Genomic DNA, 26029 nt, shown 5'->3' on the forward strand with positions numbered 1-26029 from the left:
AAAGCTGTGCAAAAATCTTGTAACTGAGGAGCCTGATGGGGCAAGAAATAGGCCAGATGAAACTCGTTAGCTACGGCCTCAACGGCCAATGCCACAACAGGTCAATAAACACTAGGTTTAGCGCATTTGCAAAGGCTAAACTTTTCTCCAGGAGCAAATTTAAAGAAAAGGGTGTGTCCAGAATAATCCAAACCAACCCAGTTTTATTGATGAAATCACACCCCAAAATAAGAAAAGGGTGTGTCCAGAATAATCCAAGACCAACCCAGTTTATTGATGAAATCACACCGCAAAATTAGATTAATGGGCAGTTCCTAAACCAGGGCTAAAAACATAGGCCAGGAAAAATCGCTGACCAATATACTCCCCCGGACCCAACCATACAGAGGCAACACCTGGCCATTGGCCACCCAACATCTCTGCACTGGTGAAGGAACCGACCGAAGTTTCGAGAGATGCCCAAATTCCAAAAACCACTTGAAGCACAGTAATGAAAAAGAACAACCAGAATCCAAAAGAGCACAAACCAGCTTGGCACCCACCTGGGAACAAATGTAAGGCAAGGGGTGTGATGAGGGAGCGACCACCCGAGTACGCCAATGTCTGAAAACTTGAACCCGAGTTCACGGCCCAACCTGGTGTCATCTATTGGCTCTGGGTGCACGAGGCTGAACACAAGAGTGCACCAAATGAGCCTTACTGCCACACCTGAAACAACGCTGGGGTTCCCTTTTGATAACTTCATTGGATGTGGATATTGTGGAATCCCCTCCGATATCCCACCCCTTAACCTCATAATGTACATGGTTCTCAAGTGGTAATGCGGATGCTTCTATGACCACATCAAGGAGCCCTTCCCAGGTTGAAGGCTGCTTACGGAAGACAAAATGTGACTTATCTACCGAATGCATTCCTCTAAGAATGATAGAGACCAATTATTGTTCAGGTAAATCAATTAGCAAGGCCAAAGAGAATGTCTGAACTCTATCAACATACTGATATAACTGCTCCTCACCCCGCTGCACTTCCCAGATGTAACGACACTCAAGCTGTTTATGAACCTCGGTGGTCAACCTTTGCCTAATTATGAGCTCCCTTCATTTCTGCAAGGAAAACCCTTCCGCCATGGCTTACGAGAGGAGGTTCTGCAACTCGCCTCTAGCTAATGGGTAAAGCAACAAGAAAATTACTTGGTGCGGAACACTAAAGTCGGCCGCATGTTGTTCTGGGTGAACCAATAACCACAATAATTTTTCCACCTCATGAAGTTACTCCACAAACAATTCAGTAATATCTCGGAAGAAATAGGCCGGAGGATTACGCAACTTGGTAAACACAGCGTCTGACTTGGCAGAGGGTGTAACAGTAGCAGCCTGTGGTGGCACTCACTCTCTCCCTGACAGCTTAAGTCCCTATCTTCAACCTCCCTCCCATCCAACTCCAAACATGTAAGCTTAAACTGTAATGTGCTCACCAAAGTTCCCAACTCAATGGTTAATTTTTTGTGATGATCTTCCTAATCTAACACACTTAAATCCACTATCTGATTAGTTAAATGCATTAACTGTGCCCACACCCTATTCACTGTCGCTAGGTTGGGTTCCCTCCAAAAGACAAATAGTGTCCTCAAGGCCTTTAATAGTCCCAAACAAAAATTCAATTGCGGCTCCTGTCTCACCCACCACCACTGGCATGATGTCAACCGACTGAAGAATGGCTGTACGCAAACTGGTTACCAATTCTGGAACACTGCAGTCAACCAGTTGGTGCCTTATTGCCAACTAGTAAATCATTGTGGTCCTTTCTCAGCAGGCCGATAACCGGACACTGTCTGACTGGCATGACGATAGGTACCTGAAACAAGTAACAGCCAAAACAATATGGTACCACTGAACACAAACAAAACAAGAGTGAAACTGACAGTAACTAGAATGGCAAGCACAAGCACAGACACGCTCTGCTACCATTGAGACACCCTGCTTAACCCGCAGGACAGGACAAGTAGTTTAAGTTGTGGAAAGGGGCCCAGATAAGTGGCTGTCAGTTACACTTGAACATACAACCTTTTATTTGATCAAACATTACAAGAACCAAGAATTTTTTTTAAAAAAAACCCACAGCTTTAGTTTTGGAACTTAATTAGCAGCTGAATGCACCATACAATCTCATGCCTTAAGGGCAAGACCATTTTAATTTAAAAACGGCTGAAAGCCAATAACTTAAAGCTCAACCAAAATCAGAAATTTAAAAGGCAAAGCCTTACCTTGAAACAGTTCCTTAATTAGGCTCAAGGCCCAAAGAATCTGACACTTTAAGAGCAAACAACTTAAATTCAAAATCGGCTAAAGGCCCAACACTTAAGACTCAATAACATTAATTTTAAAAATGCTAAAGGCTTTACATAAAACAGTTCTTAAATTAGGCTGAAGGCCCAAACCATCTGATGTCTTAAGGGAAAAACAACCTTAATCTAAAAATTGGCTAGAATCCATACAAGTACAAACAACAAGAACAAACAAGAAAAGCCAGTACACCCAAGGATGCTCAGAGGCTCCAAGGGTCAGCCTGGAATTCAAACACTAACGCTCGCTTAGGTGAGACAGGCAGTTGGCCCAACCATTGTCAATCTGACGACAACCCAACCAACAATCAGTCAATGGACCCACAGACAAGCTAACCTCTGCTTCACCCGACCAGCACGCAACAGGGAGATCAATGGAACAACTTAGAAGGTATTAGCACCCACAACCATACATACATTGATCTGTCAAACTACACACTGTGCTGGACTGTGACAACATGATAAGGAAAATACACTGCCTGAATTTACATCAACGGCCAGGGCAGGTAACCAGAACATTAACGGCCTCAAGGCAAAAGATTCCACTGGTGGACTTCAACTCAAATAACCAAGTACAGTTAAACTCCACTGGAGGGTGCCTAAAATTTGCCAACTTGAAAACACATGTTGTTGCTGGCAGGAATATTCCAACAGCTGACAACGAACTCCAAATGACAAAATGTGAACAGTCGTGACCTGCCAGTAGATTAAGTCAAAAATCAACTTTCATGTCCAGGATCGGTGAGCCACGAACCTCGTAGCAATGGGAACAGCACCACACACTTCAACGCTGCATAGAGGTCGCCAGTAGGCCTGGCCAAACCACGTGTCGTGGAAATTTCATTGCTGCTCCACGCCAACCGACCAACTGTCCGCACACAGCCCAGTTGGAAACTATTAGCACCAGCCCAAAGATAGTCCAAGGTGCGGATATTGATACACACCGCTGCTACCACCCACGAAAAGAGAGGGTAACAGCATAATCACGATAACTGCAGGAGACTAAACACAGAATAGCAACCAAGGTTTAATCCAACGCATAGCATGAGCCAGCCAAGGCTCACCATCAGTATGGTGTATCTAATGTGTTATGTACTATATCTACATCTACATACATACTCTGCAAGCCACCATATGGTGCATAGCAGAGGGTGCCATGTACCTTCCTGTTCCACTTGTAAATGGAGTGTGGGAAAAAAATGACTTTCTACACATCACTGTATGAGCTCTTAATTTCTCTTATCTTGTCTTCGTGATTCTTACAAAAAATTGTGCTGGGAGCAGCAGAATCATTCTGCAGTCAGCTGCAAATGCCAGACATCTGAGTTTTCTTAACAGTATTTCATGAAAAGAACAGTGTCTTCTCTCCAGGGATGTTTATGGAGCATTTCTGTAATACTTATGTGTTGGTCAAACCTATCAGTAACAAACTGAGCAGCAGTCCTCTGAATTGCTTTGACTTCTTGCCTTACTCTGACCTTAAGAGAGTCCGAAACATTCAAGCAGCACTAAAGAATTGCTCGCTCTAGTATTCCATTAGCAGTATCCTTTATGCATCACCTGCACTTTTTTTAACTTTAGTAATCTTTGTCAATATGATGACATCATCACCACTAAATCCTGTCTTTAAACAGGCTGATTCAAAAAGGACTTTACAAGTTTAGAATGATGTAGAAATTTACTGAGGTAACTTACAGAAGTAGTAGATATGTCATTTTGTAGCAAACAACCTTAAATTTGATTCATGTAGTGTATCAGTACCCCTTTCTGCCACCAGGAGCTCCAGGTCGATATTTTTGCTGGTGTGGAGTCTGCTCACTGCATGTTTTGTTTTCATGAAATGAATGCTGCAACAACTGTTTGGCATAAATTTCACACCGAGTATGCTACAGAACCTCCAAGCCGGCCTACAATTTACTCTTGGCACAAGAACTTTGTTGAGATGAATTGTTCACTGTGACATGATAAATCACCAGGTCACCCATGTGTTGATAATTATGTCAAACAAGGTAGGGAGAGCTTTGCACGCATTTCACAAAAACCAACACAACATGCACCTCATGAGACTGGCATTCCACAAAACACTGTTTGTTGAGTACTGCATGGATGTTTACACTTGAAACCATACAGGTTCACAATGGCACAGCACATTAGTGATGCAGATAAAATTGCTTGTGGAGTATTCTGTGTGTACATGTTTCATCCAACAGAGGATGATGAGACATTCCTGAAGACAATAATCTTCACCGATGAGTCAACATTTCATGTCAGTTGCATGGTGAACACCCACAACTACAGAATATTGGGTGGCAAAAAACCACATGGAACCCTGGAACACATTTGTGACAGCCCCACAGTTTTTCTTCATGGAGAGAACTGTCACTAGTGTTGTCCATCTCAATATGCTTAAAGCTTTTTAATTCCACAGATTAATGAAGATGATCATGATGGGATGATTTACTACCAGCAAGATAGTGGGCCAACTCATTTCCTCATGGAAGTTTGAGTTTTCCTTGATAACCACTTGCCAGGTTGGTGGATTGGCCATGAAGTGCCAATTGCATGCCCACCTTTATCCCTAGACTTGGCACCATTGGATTTCTTTCTCTGGGGTTTCATTTAAGTCCATGTGTATGTTCCTCCCCTATCAAATAATTTAGCTCACCTGAAAAATCGAATCTACACTGCTGTTGCACAATGCTACAATGAGTGTGGGAAGAAACTGGTTATCAATGGGATGTTTGCCACATCGCAAATGGTAGTCATGTCAAACCAAAATGACATTTGACACTTTTTTGTGCATCTGATGTTGTTTGCACAAAATGAGAAATCTACTGATTCTGTAAGTTATCTCAACAAAATTCCAATCATTCCAAAGTTTTAAAGTCCTTTTTCACTCACCCTGCACTGAAATTGTTGATTAAGTCAGTTCTGTTTGTAGCTACAAAATCTAAAATATATCCATTGTGTGTGGGTTTTTGAATGACCTGCAAGACAATCTTCAGAAAACATGTTCAAAACTACTTCACAAAACTGTCCATACCATCTGCAATGTATCCATAGTCATCCCAGTTTACACTTGGTATGATAAAGTTGCCTACAGTTAATATTGCTTGATTGGGGTACTCCCATGCCGCGGAGTGTAGACTCAGTAATTCTAAAAATGTTGTGGCAGAATCTGATGATTAACTTGAGTTCACCTAGGTTGGTTAGTCACATCCAGATAACTTCACAATCAGACTCATTTTCGACCTCTATAGACACAATATTTTTTCGATTGTTATGAAAATTCCTCCTCCTTTGGTGTCTAACCTATGTTTGCAATAAACATTCCAAGATTCATTAAATATTTTGGAGCTTTGTACGTCAGGTTTTATCTAGCTCTCAGTACCGAGTACATTTGGAGCATGACAGCTTTCACGGAGGGTGGAAAATTCAGGAACTTTGTTACAAATCCTTTGGCAACTTACTGTTTCAATTTTGACATTCAAAGTGACTTTAATTTGTAAATGATCCAGTTTCACTCACTGTGTATCAATGTTGAGAATTCATCAGAGTAATTCAAACTATCACCTAAAAAAATAGGCATGTGCACTGCATGGGTACTCTGCTACCTGAGCATCTGCTTTCTCTGTGTAGTGCACACCTGCTCTATCAAGGTGAAGTCAATGATTCTCCAGCCCATAACACAGGTCTAGAAATCTGCAGCCAAGGCCATTACAGGATTGACAGAACCTGCTGTTGAGATCATCCACTTGGCTACAAATCAAAGGACCCCAATCAATTCTGGTTATGCAAGCTCTGCTCACACCCCACAAGGGAGGCCAGCAGTCCTCACCACTTCCACCAGCCACACATACGTACCGAAGATGGCCTCGGAACTCAATTGGTAGACATAACTGGTACCGAAATGAACCAAAACTTTAAGTCAACAGCACCCAACACCTTTGGTAGCCACATTCAGAGCCTCCTCTACAACTTGTAGGAGGCCTCTTCAGTAGATATACCAAATGTAAATAGGACTTCTTCCCAGCCCTGGACACTATTTTTCTAAGGGGCTCTGTTACGTGTTGAACATTGGAGCTCACCAATAACCAGCAGACGTTCACCCCCTCCCACCCCCAATCCCCTCTCCCCTGCCCCCCCCCCCCCCCTGCCCCCCGCCCCCCGCCCTGTGTACCTAATCTGACCCTGCTACAAGAGCAGCCACTTGTCCACTTAGATGGTGAATGGGCAAGGCCACACAGTCAGTCCCCACATTGACTCTCTGCTTCGAGCAATACAATCATGTCACAGCTCACTACTCGCTCTGTCATGAATGTGGTTCATCCACATCATTTACACCAAAAGTTGTCCCAACAACAGAGCCTGTGGGCAAAACTAGCAATGCTTGAGGTGTCACAGGTGATGCACCAGTTTTTTCACTGCCTTTACAACTCAAGGCAGCAGCCTGCAGATAACTGACCACAGCCAAAGGCATCTTCATCTGTTTGTGAACTGCACTCAGTTCCTCCTGCATGTGCAAACAGCAAGCATACTCCCTATCCATCACAGTATTAAAATTTGAATGAAAACGGAAGATAAACAAAACAGATATAAATGTCTACCAACTGGCTGCTCTGCAGCATTCCAACTACCCAACTGTGGTGCTGCACATTATATAAATCTGTATTAGTAAAACTACGATACACACAAAATACAAATGAGAAAAGAAAAACTAGCTTTGGTATCTTTTAGATGGTGCTGAAGGTGAAACTAATAGTCCATGTCACAAAATGAAAAGTGTTAATTGCTATATCAATGCTAGCTCTCTGAATTCTAGTGCACAGCACACAGGTAAACAACAAAATGTAACCATATTTGAGTTACATACATGTCAGTTCCTCATTGCTTTCCTCCATGATACACAGAATGTAGACTACTGCAGTGCCAGCAGGCATATGCTCCCACCACCTGTTGGTACAATAAAGAGAAAGTTTGGCCTGTAGTCATTTCTCAGTTTTCCAAGCCAGTTGCTGTACAATAGGGATGTTAGCTATGTTATCAGTTCACTTGAGGTTTGTGTGGACTCTTAGGCAATGATCTATTCACTTTCCAACCTAAAACGTAGTTTATGTATTAACACCTCTTAGACCTAATACAAAGGTGAATTTTTACATTCCTTTTTCGGCATTGCTTGGTAACATCATTCAAACTTGCTTAAAGTCCGGGTTAAAGCATTCTATGCAACACACAATCAATTCCCATGCTTACAGAAAAATAATAATGAATTAACAACAGGCCCACCTTTTTGCAAGTATATAAATTATTGTTTTGTTTTATCACCCAAACGTGTATCACCACAATTGTGGCATCATCAGTCAGTTTTTTTTCTTTTATTTTCCATTTATTTTACATTGTGTGGGTTGTGCCTGCCAGCCAGTGAAACATACATCCAAGCCACAGCAACACAGCAAGATGCAATATTTACAAATGAGCAGGAAAAACTTTCAGGTCAACTCCACAAAAACACATTTGGTACATAAAAACAACTTATCACAGTCAGGACTAGGCAGATACTACAATGATGAAACAAATTTAGACCTGTGGCTCATTTTGATTGGTAGCCATAGGACACACAAAATGTAAAGTAAAAGGAAAATAGAAGAAAAACCCACAGAGGGTACCCATAACTATGGTGAAACATGTCTGGATTGTAAAACAAAACAATAAGTTGTGTACTCACAATGTGATGGATCCATCTTTAATTCATTATCATTCTAACCATTTTCAGAGTGTAAATATCTGTTTAATACATAAATCGGTGTGCTCTCCATGATGCTATTTAGTATGATACAAGTCTTTTGTACATTGCCTGTGCTCCTAATTTTATTGCTTTGTCCCAGAAGTTTCCACTTATCTTGAACAACACATTTCAATTCAACACCTTTTGGATTCCTATCAGCACCCCCCCCCCCCCCCCCAAATTCACTATGGACCATACTTTATATCAATTTTCTCTATTCATTTGTCTCAAGATATCTGTTGTTAGGTTAGCATTTGATTATGAAATTCCCTGTGCATACATATACTTGCATAGTACTCTACAAACCAGTGCACAGTGTAGCAAAGATTACCTCTTACCACAATTTAAGTTGCAGATTATGTGCTGGAAAAATGACACATCTATCTAAGACCATGCAGAGGGGCCACAAAAATATAGGCAGTCTTTAGTAGTCAATATTAATGGAACAAAATGACATACTGTTATAATTCTTGTATGGGAGGAAGGATATTTTGTGTGTTCAACATGACCCCCATTAGCAGTTAAACAATGTCAATGCCACTAAACTGTTGACTGAACTATGGCTGTCAGTGTTGCCAGTGTGATAAACACACAGGATGCCTCAATGGTTTCTCATAGCTCATTCAGTGTAGCTGGCTTCTGTTTATAACCTTCATTTTTCTCGGTCCCGCCATAGGTAGAAGCCAAGATATGTAAGGTCTGGAGACTGTGGTGGGCACTCCGCAGTTCCTCTTCAATCTATCCATCATCCAGATAGAGTTTCATCCAAAAGTAGGCTCTGACATCTCTGTAGTAGTGTGCTGGAGCACCATCTTGTTGTAGGTAAAATCTGTTGGAAAACACATGCCAAGCTCTGTTGAGAAAACAATGGACTATGATGCACAAAATTGCAATTACATGTCATTTTGTTTCAAAGTTATTAACTATCAAACAGTGTCTACATGTTTCTAGTCCCTCTGTAATTCATTAAAATATGACTGTCAACAGCATTTTCTTCCATTGAGGACCAAAAATTCAGTAAATGTCTCATTGGTAAAGTGATATTAAAAAGGAAGCAAGAAACAGAATGGAGATAGGAAAGTGAAGAGCATTATTTCATACTGTTCATTGTTTCATGCTGCTGTCCAGGGCAGTATAATTCTTGAACAACAAAGTGTTTTACACAGTGCATACTGGCTCCATACATACACTTGAAAAGTCTGTAACACTTTCAAGTAATTTGTTAAACAACTTAATTTATGGTTTATGCAGGAAATACAATGAATGTTTTAATGTCAAAATTAATTTTAAATTTCTGTAATGACTTTGAATTATTTTAATAATACTCATGTTCATTTGCTTCATTAACCTCTTAGAATTGTATATAACAAGAAATTAATTCTTAATGTTGTTTACAATATGTTTCTGTTGTTTTCAGATCATTGTGCATTATGAGTTGCAGAAAAACTTTGGATGATCTTCCCTTGGAAGTTATTACAGAAATTCTTGTGTGCTTACCAGATTCAGACCTTATCACATGTGTTTTGCATATTAACCCGTTATGGAAACAAGCAGCACAGTGTCAGAGAGTGTGGTCTCATAGAAAATACCAAGTATCTGATGAAGCAAAAGAAGCAGAAATTGTTGAAGTGGCTCAGATAATACCTCAGTTAACAACTCTGCAGTTTACTGACATACCTGATGGTTTTGAGGCAACTTATAGTGATGAAACATTACATATATCTTGCAGTTTAACTGCAAGGAAAGAAACGATAAACTGTCTTCTTACAAAGTGCCTCAATATTACTAAGTTATACCTCCCAAGCTTTTTGCTACAAAGAGAAGATTTTGCTGATATGGTAGGTAGCATGCAAAACCTAAAGTCCTTGTTTCCCGAGAGCACAATAGGTTACATTGATTCATCCCTTGTTTTGAAGCCCCTTGCTGATGGTGCACCACAGCTGGAAGAAATTGATTTCTCTAATCAATATTATGATATTAAGGACATAACATACTTCATGGACAAAAAGGGGCCACAGTTACACAGCCTTACTATTAATTGGTGTACAAATGATGAGATTAGTGCATTACCATTACTAAAAAACTGCCAACATTCTTTAAGAAAACTTGAAATATGTGTCAATGGACAAGGTACATTTGAAACTGCTGCAATACTTAGCACCTTGAAGGACCTTTCTGCTCTTACAGACCTCCACTTTCAAGGAGTTGCTAATATTGATGGAGTAGAAATAACATGTGCTCTTCTGACATCATCATTTACACAACTGAGAAGCTTTAGTATTACATGTGCATTTTACATACAAGATGATGTCTTATTAGCATTGTGTACCTGTTGTCCTTTGCTTCAGGAAATAAAGCTGAGAGACTCACGATATATTACTGCTAGAGGCTTAGAACTAATAGAAAATTGCACAGATTTGTTAATACTCGATCTATCTGGATGTGTGCGTATCCAGGAGTTGGGTACTTTAGAAAAGTGCACAAAGTTAAATGCACTTTTCTTAACTGACTGCTGGAGATTACAGCCATCAGCCTTGATGGGTATCTTGCAACTCAGTGAACTAAGAACACTCCGGATTGATTCATGTTGTACATTAGGGTTTCCATTTAGCAACCTGAAGACTTATTTACCTCATCTTGAATTTCTTGGAATAAATGCATGTTATGGATCCACCTTGGAAGAGCTTGAAGAACTTCAAAATTCAGCACCTGAACTTTTTGTAAGTACACAACTGTTATACATTGATCATATTTGTAATTAATCAATAACTGAAATTCATAAATATGGAAGTCAGGCATATAAGCTTCAAATACATCACAGAGACAAAAAATTTCTACAAGAATCACCACTGGGCCAAAGTGAACAAAGGGAAACTATTGACTGATTTTTTTGCCTTTAAGAGGAATCAAAAATTTTTGTATTTGTAATTGGTATTCCCATATCTATTTGAGCATGTGAGTGACTACAGTCCTTTGACAATGTTTTATTCCTCCTGTCTTCCCTCTTCTTTCACTGTGTCACCAGTACATGCTATTTCTGGAAATTCATATGTTTTATCTGGTTTTTGTGCAGCTGTCTAGTTAGGGTACCTTCATTCCTCAATCCTTATTCTGTGAGTGCTACTAATACAAATAGCCAGTAGACTCAAACTTCTTATTTGACCTTTTTGAAGAAGCAGCATACTGCAGAACAAAATCAGATCAGCTTTGAAATTTTGTGTTACTATTATTTGATCCAGTGTTTTCCTTCATCTGTTGTAATGTTAAGTTTATTTAACGCATAAAACTGAGGCCACTGCTCTTTAGTTCATTCTTTTCTTAAACCACCAGTCTTTCTCTGGTTAGATTTTCTCCTTCCATTTATTCTGACAAATGCTTTGTTTTCATTCCTATCTATCTAATATACCTGACACCCCTGATGGATGCTTGAATAAATGTGCTGTACACTCCTGTGTCTATCTTTCCCTCAACTTTTCTCTCAAACACTTCCTCAAAAGCTGAATTAACCACTTGAGATAACATAGCAGACTTAAGCAGTCTGTTACTCATCTTGAAGATACTTCTTTGCTACCAGTTCATTTCTAATGCTTATAGTTTCTTCTTCTTCAGAATTCTCATTGTAGCTATTACAGACTCATGTTAACATTTGGTCCAGAAATACAGTTTTATGAAAATCTCTCTCACTACTTGTCCATTCTCTCAGAGTAAAAGACAACTTCTATTAAACAAAAAATTCCTCAAGTATAACACTGCTTTCATTATTTTTCATTTACAGATAATAATTTTTTAAACTTCCTGGTAGATTAAAACTGTGTGCATGTTATTCAGTAAGATTCAAAATCAATGTACACTCCACCAGAGTAAAAAATTCATTCTGGGAACAATCCCTTAGGCAGTAGCTAAGCCATTTCTCTGCAATATCCTTCCTTCCAGGAGTCCTAATGCCACAAAATATGCAGGAGAACTTCCGTGATGTTTGGAAAATAGGAGAGAGGTACTAGCAGAAGCAAAGTTGTGAGTACAGGTCGTGAGGCATGCCTGGATAGCTCACTTGGTAACAATGTTGCCCATGAAAGCTGATATTCTGAGTTCAGATTTCAGAACGGTACACAATTTTAATTTCAGTAAATTTCAGCGCAATTCTTTTCTGTCTGTTGTTGTATCAACCCAAACTTTTAATTCTGACTACTTCTCAAAATTTCTTATTTGTTTTCCTTATGGTCAGCATGTGGTGCATAGCCACCTCTTCATCACCTTTCCAAATAACCTTCCTCAGATGTTTCTTTCCCACAACTAACCCATTGACCTTGTTCAAATACAAAGCTCCTGGATACTGCACTCCTCTACTCATCCAATACCTACATTTATTATTTCCAAAATACTTAGAAAGGCATCCCCTTGTTACCTGTCAGATTCTAAGCTTTTAATATGTCAGTGTATTGCTGTATCAGGGCTAAAACTTGTTCAGATTAAGCCTTGAAATGGGGTCATCTTTCCCTTATATCCTTTCCATTCCAGCCACAGTGACCTTCCAAAGCTCTCATGAATTCCACAACATCCTTATCACAATATATGGGATTCACAGGTTCCTATTGTTGTAATTATTGTTTATGTAAAACTGGTCCCATACACTTACCCACGACTATCTATTCCAGCTCCACCAGAGGCAAACTCTACACTAGCAGCAGTGCACCATGTAAAAAAAAAAAGTTATTTTGTTAAACAGGTGATGTAAGTTCATGCACAATTTTATATGAGGGAACTTCTAAAAGTATGTCACACATGACATCAAATGCTAAGACCATAGTGCAACAAGAGTGGTACATTGTCAGAAGAGAGTACATGTTCTGGGTTTCCTGCAGAGACACTTCTGCTGCAATATGGGTAACCGCTGCAACACAGTGTGGAAGTGCAATGGTGCAACAACAGGAAACATATTCCAATGTTAAAGTACATGAGACAGTACGATCATTGTGAGCAAAATGTCTAAATTGCACACAGATCACTGTGAAATTCTGATGGACCAAATGCAATTACATATCCAACGGTAGTGAAATGGGCCAACAATCTGACCAAAGCTGCACAGATGTGGGTCATGCTGATAGGGAAGGAAGGCCATCAACACTGACCATAGACAACGGTGTCAGGGCAGTCGATGAATTAATTAATGACAGTTGTAGATTTTCCAACACTGAAGATGTTGACACAGCAGTTCTGAAATGGCTGTATGACCAAGGAGTGAACTTCTGGCATCAAGGAATTGAACGACTGGTAGAACATTCCAACTGTTGTTTACAGGGACTTGGTGACTATGTTGAAAACCAATGTCATGAATTTGTGTCCCTTTCAAGTGCAGTGCAGCATTCAATAAAAATTACTTGGCCTGCAATAATAAAGGGTAACTTACTTTTTGAAGAGCCCTCACAGAATGTATAAATTGACAAAAAGAACTATCCAACTTGAAGTTGTCTGGAACCCAGTTGCTGAGCAGTATGATGTAAGAGACCTGAGTGTTGCTATACCATATGGGCCATCTGGATCACCTGATCCATAACTTGTTTCCTTGAACTTTAGAGATGGGAACTTGCTTTCCAACATATGCTTTTCTCCTGCCTCACTCCTGGACATGATGTCCATTAGCCTAAACTTCCCTCCCATCCATCCACTTTTGTACATACAGTGTTTGTTAGAATTTTGTCAGTTACTTATGTATTCCCCTCCATACATGCAACCCTCCCCTTTGCTTCTCTCTCTTTCTCACTCCCCATTTTTTCTATTCTTTAATTGCATTATTCTTTCCATTTTTCAGTTTCTTCTAATTCATCTTTACTTCAGATTCTGTCCATTTTAACATATTATAGATATACTGTATCATTAACAGATGCGTCCTGCTTTGCTAGTGGATGTGGGAATAGGGGTGGGGTGGTAATTGGAGACTTATCACTCTTTTCTATCCTCCTCCATGCAATTCCTCTTTTGTCCCTCATGAAATACTACCTATTTCTCTGAAACAAGGCATGCTATGTTTATTGTCTGTATTAGGTGTTCCTTTATATATTTTTGTAGACATTTAAAATGGTTTGTGAACAAATGTCATGGACAAGCTCCTCAGAAAGTGAAGCATTTGACACCATATTGCATTTTGTCTCTGGCTATCCCAATACCATAAAGGTGAAGTTTCTTGAATCATACAGTCAAAGTTGCTTCTCAGATTTCTTTACTCTTTATTAAGCTGATCCAATAATTGTTTTTTTTGTTTTGTTTTGTTTTTCATAATGATCATTGTATTTTTTCTGATTTATTCTTTCATGTCTTCTTTGGAAGTAAGGATTATACAACATTTTAATCCATAGATAACAAGCTTATGGTAACTATTCCAAAAGCATTGCTTCATATCCTACTGCCTAATTTGATCTCATACCTTCATCTATTTTATCAGTCACCTGAATCACCCACATTAATCTCTTTCACTTCTTTTGTCATGCTACTTAGCAGTTTATCCTCTTCAAACAACATTCAGTTTACTCTTCCAGTTTGTTTGAAAAGTGGTTTCTCATCTGCACTTTGGATTATACACATTTCCTGTTTTACTTCCTCAAAATTGTATTAGTATTAGACTTTTATAAAGTATGGCTTGCAACAATATTACAGTTCGGAATGAATCTTTCGCTCAGCATCAGATTGTGCACTATTTTGAAACTTCATGGTAGATGAAAATTGTGTGCCAGACCAGAAAACCAACCCTTTGGGTGCAGCTAACCCATTTCTTCACAATATCCTTTCTCTTAGTAGTGCTTGAGTAACAAGATATGTAGGAGGAATTCTGTGAGGCTTGGAAGGTGTGGTTAAAAGTAATGCTGCAGTGGTGGATTGTGACATCTGGATAATTCAGGCAATAAGAGCATTGCCTGTCAAACACAAGGTTTCGGGTTTGAGTTCAGGTTTGGCAAACAATTGTTGTTGGCAAGGAAGTTTCAGAATTACAGTTCTTCTATCCTGTAAAAAGTGTTATATTCCAAGTCAAAGGTGTAAATGTGTAACATATTGCTGCTAAGTTTGCAGTTGCCTTTGACCAAATTTACTGGTTATTTTATTTTCAAGTGCTGTTTATCAATTTGTTTTAATCTTGTGTGAGTCTGTTTATTTCATTATATTTAAGTACTGGTAACTTTATTAAGTGGAAAATGTAGTTCTGAAAACTATTAAATGTACATGGAGACCAAATGATTGGCCGGTACTTATCTTCAGGTAACAAAATTCCTAGTTCTGCTGATAGAAATACATGCAATAAAAAAGCTGTCTGAACTTGTGTTTTAATTCTTCAGAGACAAAACAGGAATTGTTAGCAGAAGGTTGGAAAGGAGAGGGGAAGAGTCAGATTACTTAGGCCCTAGGTTTTGAGTAGTGGCTATGGTCCTGAGATTTCAGCATTAGCACAACTCTCACAGCAATAGCAGCTCAGTTTTCTGCATTGTTCCTTGATTAGTGTTTATGTAAGTACAATCTAGTCCTTGAAAGAAACAAATTCATTTGTATGTATGGCTAGAGATTGTGGCTATTGGGAAACCATAAAGAAGGAGTTGGCTGCTTTTTGAGAACACCTAGAAGCTTTATTCACTGTTGTCGACTGGTTTCATATGGTTGCAGAAAATTGCACTGGTGATAGGGAGACAGGACAGTATTCCAATGTGAAGGCACCTTGAAGCCTGATGGCTGGGAGGACATATCTGGAGCTATTTTGAAAGGAAAGTTGTTTGTGGCTAACAGCTCTAATAAGTAGGTTTGAGGAATTGCCTCCTGCTGTTAGTGAGACAGATCCAGCAAGCCTTACCTCTCCTTCTCATGCAGCAGTGTTTCCTCTATTGTGGGAAGGGCACCCACAGAGCAGAAAGAAGAGACTGTTTGTGGTAGGTGGTTCCAATGTTAGGAAGATGTATGATGGCCCCTCTTAGGAAAATGACATCACAGGAGAAAAACAAAACAAATATGCACATGCTGTGTGTCACAGGGGAAACTGTCCACACACTAGAAGAGGCCATCTTGGATGCAACTGAGAGCACAAGCAGCCGTCAGTTGCAGACCATCATTCACATTGGTACCAAATACATCTGCTGCCTAGGTTCAGAGACCACTCCCAGTTCTTCCCAGTGACTGTGAAAAGTGATGAAGACCACTGGCCTCACTCGTGAAGTCTCTGCACAACTATCAATTTTCGCCATCATTCCAAGGATAGATCAGAATCCTCTGGTCTGGAGCTGAGTGAAGGCTGTGAACCAGAGCCTTTGCTGGTTCTGTGATATGTTTGGCTGTAGATTCCTTGACCTACACTACTCAGTGGAAACTTTTAAAGTCATCTTGCGTAGATCAGGTGTGCACTATATATCGGAATGGCCACTTGTTTGCCAAAGTATTTGTGGAAAGCACAAGGGTTCTTTCTTCCTTTCTGTTTAGACAAAACTCTGAGACTCAAAATAGAAAAATCATCATCAGTTAGATAAACTAGACTAGAGAACATCCCCAGAGAGCGAGAATCTCAAAATACTGGTGGAATATTTGCAGTTAAGTCCCAGATCTCACATGTCACACATAAAGCAGTTGGCCCAACATGATACTAGGAACTAAGAGTCAGTTGAAATGTGAAGTAGAAAGTAGAGAAATTTTTATAACATCTGGAACTTTGATTGGAAATATAGATTAGACTCTCTAAGAGAAACAGTAGTATTTGCTCTAGTGAGGTCCAAAATAAACCTGACTGCAAACTAATACTGACAAGAATAATCACAGTCACTGGTCTTACACTGATAGTCAGATGTTTCTACCAATCACCAGATTCCCCTCAAGAGACCAGTTGTACAGTCTTCAAGGAAAACTAGAACTCAATAACATGGAAATCCTCCAATCCCATGGTAGTTGTTGTTGTTGTGGTCTTCAGTCCTGAGACTGGTTTGATGCATCTCCCAGTACTTACTGCAACCTACATCCTTCTGAATCTGCTTAGTGTATTCATCTCTTGGTCTCCCTCTACGATTTTTATCCTCCACGCTGCCCTCCAATGCTAAATTTGTGATCCCTTGATGCATCAAAACATGTTCTACCAACCGGTCCCTTCTTCTTGTCAAGTTGTGCCACAAACTCCTCTTCTCCCCAATTGTATTCAATACCTCCTCATTAGTTATGTGACTACCCATCTAATCTTCAGCATTCTTCTGTAGCACCACATTTTGAAAGCTTCTATTCTCTTCTTGTCCAAACTATTTATCATCCATGTTTCACTTCCATACATGGCTACACCCCATACAAATACTTTCAGAAACGACTTCCTGACACTTAAATCTATACTCGATATTAACAAATTTCTCTTCTTTAGAAACGCTTTCCTTGACATTGCCAGTCTACATTTTATATCCTCTCTTCTTCGACCATCATCAGTTATTTTGATCCCCAAATAGCAAAACTCATTTACTACTTTAAGTGTCTCATTTCCTAATCTAATTCCCTCAGCATCCCCCGACTTAATTTGACTACATTCCATTATCCTCATTTTTCTTTTGTTGATGTTCATCTTATACCATCCTTTCAAGACACTGTCCATTGGTTCAACTGTTCTTCCATGTCCTTTGCTGCCTCTGATAGAGTTACAATGCCATCGGCGAACCTCAAAAGTTTTTATTTCTTCTCCATGGATTTTAATACCTACTCCGAATTTTTCTTCTGTTGCCTTTACTGCTTGCTCAATATACAGATTCAATAACATTTGGGAGAGGCTACAACCCTGTCTCACTCCCTTCCCAACCACTGATTCCCTTTCATGCCCCTCGACCCTTATAACTGCCATCGGTTTCTGTACAAATTGTAAATAGCCTTTCGCTCCCTGTATTTTACCCCTGCCACCTTTAGAATTTGACAGAGAGTATTTCAGTCAACATTGTCAAAAGCTTTCTCTAAGTCTACAAATGCTAGAATGTATGTTTGCCTTTCCTTAATCTTTCTTCTGAGATAAGCCGTAGAGTCAGTATTGCCTCACGTGTTCCAATATTTCTACGGAATCCAAGCAGATACTCCCCGAGGTTGGTTTCTACCAGTTTTTCCATTCGTCTGTAAAGAACTCACTTTAGTATTTTACAGCTGTGACGTATTAAACTGATAGTTGGGTAATTTTCACATCTGTCAACACCTTCCCCCCCGCCGGGAATTGAACCAGGGACCCCATGCTCGGGAAGCGAGAACGCAAGGTCATGTTTAGTTAGTAACATCTTGGGGAAGAATGCACGCCAAGTTTCAGCCATATTGGTCTATTTCTTCGTGTTTGGCATTCATGTGACACAAGGAAGTCGAGTGATTGTCAAAAAATGGATGAAAAAGAATTTCATGTGGTGATTAAACATTACTTTATTAAAGGCAAAATACCTCAGGAGACTAAAGACAAGCTTCATAAATATTATGGTAACTCTGCACCTTTGATTAGAACAGTTTATAAGTGGTTTCAAAATTTTCAGAGTGGGCATATAGGCATAAGTGATGCTGAACTTTCTAAGCACTCTGTGGAGGTTACGACTCCAGAAATCATTGATAAAATCCATGATATGGTGATGGATGACATAAAAGTTAAGGTGCATGAGATTGCTAGTGCTGTGGGCACCTTGAATGAATGGGTACATAATATTTTGCATAAACATTGGGACATGAGAAAGCTATCCGCAAGATGGGTTCCGCGATTACTCACTGCTTGACCAAAAATGGAATCGTGTGAAATGTTGCAAGGATTGTTGGCAGCTGTTCAGGAAGAATCCGCAGGACCTTAAGCATCATTTCATCACTGTGGATGAAACATGGATACATTACTATACTCCTGAGATCAAACAACAATCTAAAGAATGGGCAACAAAAAAGGCGAAGACCATTTCTTAGGCCGGAAAGTTTATGGCGACTGTCTTTTGGGATTCGCAAGGGATAATCCTCATTCGCTCTCTGGAAAAGGGTAAAACTATTACAGGTGCATATTATTCATCATTGTTGGCCCATTTGAAAACTGAGCTGCAAGAAAAATTCTGGAGATTGAAACACAAAAAAGTCTTTTTCCATTATGACATTGCACCCGCACACACCTCAGCAGTTGTGATCACAAAATTAATGGAAATAGGATTCCAACTCGTTTCACATTCCCCGCCCCCCCCTATTCTCCAGACTTGGCTCCCTTGGACTGCTATTTGTTCCCCAATTTGAAGAAATGGCTGGTGGGACAAAGATTTTATTCAAACAAGGAGGTGATTGCAGCAACTAATAACTATTTTGCAGACTTGGACAGTTCCTATTGTTGTTGTTGTTGTTGTTGTTGTTGTTGTGGTCTTCAGTCCTGTGACTGGTTTGATGCAGCTCTCCATGCTACTCTGTCATGTGCAAGCTTCTTCATCTCCCAGTACTTACTGCAACCTACATCCTTCTGAATCTGCTTAGTGTATTCATCTCTTGGTCTCCCTCTACGATTTTTACCCTCCAATGCTAAATTTGTGATCCCTTGATGCCTCAAAACATGTCCTACCAACCGATCCCTTCTTCTAGTCAAGTTAGTTCCTATTATTATCAACAAATTAGAACAGCATTGGACAGAGTGTATAAGTCTAAAACAAGACTATATTGAAAAATAAAAAAGGTTTACCCTAAACACATAAATAGTTTTTATTTTTGCACGGACTTTTCAAAGGTCCCTCGTACTCTAAGCTCCAACATTATGATGTTCTTGATGTAAAACAATCATCTCAAAGAATCAGCATGGATTCAGGAAAAACTACTCACCTGAAACACAGCTTGGTTTATTCATACACAACATTTTGTAAAAAACAGATGCAAGTGAACAGGTAGATACCATAATCCTAGTTTTTCAAAAGACATTCAGCATGGTACCACATTACATAGTTGACTACTAACCAAGACATGATAATACTGAGTAGCTTCACAAATATATGATTGGTTCAATGAATATTTGACTAGCATAACCCAGCACATTATACTGTATGACGAATTTCCATAGGAATGAATGTAACATCAGGTTTGTCCCGAGGAAGCATAATAGGATCTCTGTTGGTCTCAATATACAGTATGTAAATGACTTATCAAATAAATGAGCAGCAGTGTAAGATTGTTTACAGGCAGTGCTATTGTGTCCAGGAAAGTATTAACATAGGACAACAGTAAGCAACTGCAGAAAGACTTGGATAAAATTTCCACTGGTGTAATGTATAAAGTATTCACGGGTAATAATATAAAGTAATCTAAAATGAATGATCACATAAAATCAGTAGTGAAGAAGGCAAGTAGAAATCTTAGATTTGTTGGAATGGTTCTGGGAAAATAAGATGCATCTGTCACCAGTTCCAATTGTTTCTGTGTTTGGAATACGTATCAAGTAGGAATGACAACAGAGAAGGAATTTAGAGATGCACACTGCTAGAATTGTAGCAGGTTGGTTTAGTCCATACAAAAATATAACAGAAGTTCTCAGGGAACTTAAGTAGGAATCCTTAGAAGAATGATGATGTAGTTCTCACAAAATCCAGTTGGACCAATTTAAAGAACCTGTATTTGAAGGAGACTGTGATTTTTCATTTATCTCACATTGGGATAATGAACAAATATAAGAGAGATGAATGCACATACAGAGACATATAGACAGTCATTTCACCTTGCTTGCTATGCAAATGGACAAAGAAAGAATCAACAATAATGGTATGATGTACCCTCAGCCAAGCACTGTACAGTGACTTGTAGAGTATATATGTAAATTCAGATTTAGTTGTAGCCATTGTGAGTAACAGGAGAGATGAAAATGAAGGAAAATGTTCAGAGGAAGTATGAGGTAAAAATTAGGTTGTTGGTAAGCACTGTACACACTTCAGTTAATTGATTACAGAAGGGACAGAGCAAGAAGTAAAGAGGTACAAAAGGAGAAAGAAAGAAGAAGAGTGGAAAAAAGAGGTAAATGAACATGAAATTCAGACATATTTGTCTGAGTGACTACAAGACTGTAACAGCTTCATTCACACTTCGACTACTGTGTATGAGACTTGGTGACTTGCCAAGAGTGCTCAAGTGTCATGCCTCTCTCGGTGCACTGCATTATAAATACCCCTAATACATCTGCCATTTCTCAGCTCTTTAGTTGCTTTTTGCTCTGGACAGGCATGGGAATTACGGATATGTTTATTTACAACTAGTGAACACAGCAATTCTCTGCAGTTGCTAAGTACGTATGGAAATTGGATAGACTTTAGAGGCTTGTATCTATACTTAGATAAGGCTAAATCCCTAATTTTTGACATGGTGTGATTCAGTATAAAAAGCTGTCTGTGTATATTACAGCAAATGACCAGACGTTTGCTAGAACTTTTAAAAATGCCTAGCAAAGTTAGCACATTTGCACCCTTGCACATGATGCAGAGGTGAGTGGCCTCTCTTTAAAATCCCCTAAGAATTCAACCACTGAAGATACTGAGCTGAAATTTGGTATGTAGCCACCAAAGACCGTATAGAACCTACATGGCAAATTTCATTAGATTTGAAGATAATCGAGTGAGGACCCCTGGTCCCCTTGACGTGGAATGACCCTGTTCTTAAACACTCCATTGTATGTTGTGTTAAGCCCCAACATTTGTACGTTAATAACACTTTTATGATAATATAGGTGTATTAAATCAATGTCATTACTCAGCATTTAGCAGACCATATCCACTCTCCTCAAAAGGAGTGTAACAAATAACTCTTATGTCTTGAATAATTGTCTTTTACTCATTACTAATTAAAATGGATAATGTAACTGTATCAAAATAAAATCTTAAATTTGCAATAGTGACAAAGGAGCTCTAACGCACAAGAATATATGCTCAACATACTTCAGTGGTAGACAAAAAACTGAGCAGAAGAATGGAGTTTGAGTGCACCTGTTGCTGTTGTTGTTGCTGTTAGTATTTCACTACCAGGCAAAGGCTTTCCCCAGCTTCTATTGGTCTCTGTTTATCACTATCGGTGTCTGTGACATCTTCCATATGCCCTCAGATTATATAGTCCCCTTCTTCTTCTTCTTCTTCTTCCATCTTGCCCTTCTGTTTTGTCTTCCAAAGTCATCTATTCTGAAGTTAGTTTTCTCAATCTGCTATCTGATCTTAATGTAGTAAAACTGTAGTTCCACCAAACCTGCTGGCTGAAATTTGTCCCCATTATTTAGTGTCAGTTCTTCAAGTGTAATTTTTACACCTTACCAGCTAAAACAGTGAATTACAGGAGCTCAGGAAATTTTAGATTTATCTGTTAGTACTGATTATGAATGATGACCTCTCATAAAAAGTGATATGTTGTGACTGCTGTATTGAGAGTATTTACAGCACTAATGGGTGCTAACACAAACAACTTCATAGAAAAGAATGAGAAGATGAGAGGCCCCCAAAACCCCACAATGGGTATACAGAGTCTGGGTAGTAAATGGCAGCTGTGATGTGCTATGGAAGAGGAAGATGGTGATCCACAGATATTTCATCTGTGCCCACTACCTGTTGCAATTGTTATTAAAAAGGAGCATTGATTCATTTTACTGAATGGTAAGCCTAATGACAACATAATGTTCCATTAGAAAGATGCAATATTATTTCTTTAATTACTGAAATATTTATATCTCTTGGTTTTATTTTGCAAATGATACAGTGTATCATTTAGTTTCTTGCTTTCATATGTGCAATAGCTTTATCTTGGAGTTCTGCTAGAGAACTGAATTATCATCACCATTTGTTTCAGATTTCACTTGGTGAAGATTAGAAAGCAAGCAGATTAATATGAGCACTTCAGGTACACTGGAAGAATAACAACTTGGAAATCATATTTTCAAAACTCTTAATGGTTTTCTTCTACTTGTCATCCGAGTTTTTCACCAAGGAAAAACTTCAGCACCCAAAATATGATTGATTTTGTATTAGTAGAGTTCCAAAATTGCAATGACACAAGGTCCTTTATTTAATGTTCCTATTTCTTTAATTTTCTGTCTTAGTTGTGCTTGTATCTGAGGTAAATTTAACTATTTTCATTATGCCTAATGACTATTAACTCAAGTATGAGTGAAACTAAGGCAGAAAATTAAAGAAATATTAATTTTGTATTAATTCAATGTACACAACTTAATACTGAATACTCTTGTGTGCATTGCCATATATCCTTCATTCTTTTACTGGATGTACTTCTGCTTGCCGAGTGAGGTGCTTAAGCATCTGGAAACATCTCATTGTGTGAGCTTATTTTAGAATGCAAACAGAATGTTTTATGATAAATAAATATTTTGGACTGTGATATATCTGAAATACATTTAAAAATGTATTACTGAATTTGTAATAAAAAGTTTATCAGGGTGCCATACCCGGTCAAAACTCTCAACAGATTATTATTATTATTATTATTATTATTATTATTATTTCTTTCTTATCTCAGACGTTATGTCTGGTCAAAAGTAGAAAGTGACACGAACCTTGATCAAGCGTGACTGCCTTTTAACTGTATGGTATATGTTATATTGCATTTAGGAACTTTCGGGTAATTGAACGTGTATCAATAATTACGGATTTCTGTAGTTGTATATATAAGTTTGGATGTAGCTGTATTGCATTGATGTACTGGTGGATATTGTGTGGTATGACTCCTGTAGTTGATAGTATAATTGGTATAATGTCAACTTTATCCTGATGCCACATATCCTTGACTTCCTCAGCCAGTTGGATATATTTTTCAATTTTTTATCCTGTTTTCTTTTGTATATTTGTTGTATTGGGTATGGATATTTCGATTACTTGTGTTAATTTCTTCTTTTTATTGGTGAGTATGATGTCAGGTTTGTTATGTGGTGTTGTTTTATCTGTTATAATGGTTCTGTTCCAGTATAATTTGTATTCATCATTCTCCAGTACATTTTGCATACTTGTATGTGGGAACGTGTTGTTTTATAAGTTTATGTTGTAAGGCAAGCTGTTGATGTATTAGTTTTGCTACTTTGTCATGTCTTCTGGGGTATTCTGTATTTTCTAGTATTGTACATCCGCTTGTGATGTGATCTACTGTTTCTTTTTGTTGTTTGCAAAGTCTGCATTTATCTGTTGTGGTATTGGGATATTTAATAATATGCTTGCTGTAATATCTGGTGTTTATTGTTTGATCCTGTATTGCAATCATGAATCCTTCCGTCTAACTGTATATATTGCCTTTTCTTAGCCATGTGGTGGATGCGTCTTGATCGATGTGTGGCTGTGTTAGGTGATACGGGTGCTTGCCATGTAGTGTTTTCTTTTTCCAATTTACTTTCTTCATATCTGTTGATGTTATGTGATCTAAAGGGTTGTAGAAGTGGTTATGAAATTGCAGTGGTGTAGCTGATGTATTTATATGAGTGATTGGTTTGTGTATTTTGCTAGTTTCTGCTCGTTCTAGAAAGAATTTTCTTAAATTGTCTATCTGCCCATAATGTAGGTTTTTTATGTCGATAAATCCCCTTCCTCCTTCCTTTCTGCTTAATGTGAATCTTTCTGATGCTGAATGTATGTGATGTATTCTATATTTGTGGCATTGTGATGGTGTAAGTATATTGAGTGCTTCTAGGCCTATGTTACTCCATTTCACTACTCCAAATGAGTAGGTCAATATTGGTATAGCATAAGTATTTATAGCTTTTGTTTTGTTTCTTGCTGTCAATTCTGTTTTTAGTATTTTTGTTAGTCTTTGTCTATATTTTTCTTTTAGTTCTTCTTTAATATTTGTATTATCTATTCCTATTTTTTGTCTGTATCCTAGATATTTATAGGCATCTGTTTTTTCCATCGCTTCTATGCAGTCGCTGTGGTTATCCAAGATGTAACCTTTTTGTTTAGTGTATTTTCCCTTGACTATGCTATTTTTCTTACATTTGTCAGTTGCAAAGAAAGGTTTATTAGTTCTTGACCTAGGATTCAATATTAGTAAAAAAATCTTCTTCAGAAGTAATGGGCCTTGTTACACTAAATGATGACAAGAGCTACTCGGCTTCATCTAATCTAATGTACCATTATGTAGCGTAACAAGGCCCACTACTTCTGAAGAATATATTTTTACAAATATCGAAACCTATGTCAAGGGCTAATAAACCCTCATTTTCAACTGGTTGGCTGACTTTTCAGCTTCTTCTGATTATTTTGTGTTAATCTGAATGCAGTTGCCATTTTTTTGTCATCAAACTTCATTTGCAGTTCTTTCCAGGTCATTTTCACGTATGATATCACCCAAGTATTTAAATTGGAAAACCCTTTTATTTTTCAATATTTCATGTTCAAAAACTTTGAAGCTTATTTATTGCATCTCATATATTCTGTTTTCTTTTTCTTTTTTTTTTTTTTTTTTTCAAATGATATTTGCATTCCTACTTTTTCCACAAATTCTTTATGAATTTCAATTTGTTTTTGAGCTGTGGTAATATCCCTAGATAGAACTGCCATATCTTCTGCAAAGGCAAGGCAATCTACTCTAATATTACTTCTACCTCAATTGGTTGATTGATATATATTCTGACTCGACTTTTGCTCCAACATTCTGTGATTACCTTTCCCAAAACTCAGTTAAATAGTAATGGCGGAGAGTCCATCTCCCTGTCTAACACCAGTCTTTATATCAAATGGTTCAAAAGTTTCTCCCATAAAGTTAACTTTAGAGCTAGTGGCAGTTAACATTTCCTTAATCAGTGTTAGAATTTTACTATCCCGTGTTCCTTTAAATTTTAGAATAGAGATTCATAATCAACTGAGTCATAGGCCTTTTTACAACCAAAAATGTAAATACAATATTGTTACAAGAAATCCTTTGTTGCCTAAGGATTAGTTTTAAATTCAGAATTTGTTCCAGGCAGGATC

The 26029-nt window shown here is 38.4% G+C and overlaps 1 protein-coding gene across 9 annotated transcripts in view; it reads left to right on the forward strand.

Annotated features, from left to right (window-relative positions):
* Positions 1–23537, forward strand: part of LOC126270012 (F-box/LRR-repeat protein 2-like) — a 48906-nt gene extending 25369 nt beyond the window's left edge. For 8 of the 9 annotated variants that reach the window (XM_049974042.1, XM_049974043.1, XM_049974038.1 and 5 more), the window contains 2 exons: positions 9544–10846; positions 22908–23537. In XM_049974042.1, coding sequence (XP_049829999.1) covers positions 9557–10846; positions 22908–22928 — 1311 coding nt within the window. In that variant the 5' untranslated portion in view covers positions 9544–9556 and the 3' untranslated portion in view covers positions 22929–23537. Of the gene's footprint in view, positions 1–9543; positions 10847–22534; positions 22715–22907 lie in introns of all 9 variants that reach the window. The other variant, XR_007549138.1, reaches the window with a different exon arrangement.
* The last annotated feature ends 2492 nt before the right edge of the window (positions 23538–26029 follow it).

Source organism: Schistocerca gregaria, chromosome 1 (assembly GCF_023897955.1).
Source record: "Schistocerca gregaria isolate iqSchGreg1 chromosome 1, iqSchGreg1.2, whole genome shotgun sequence".
NCBI lineage: Eukaryota > Metazoa > Arthropoda > Insecta > Orthoptera > Acrididae > Schistocerca > Schistocerca gregaria.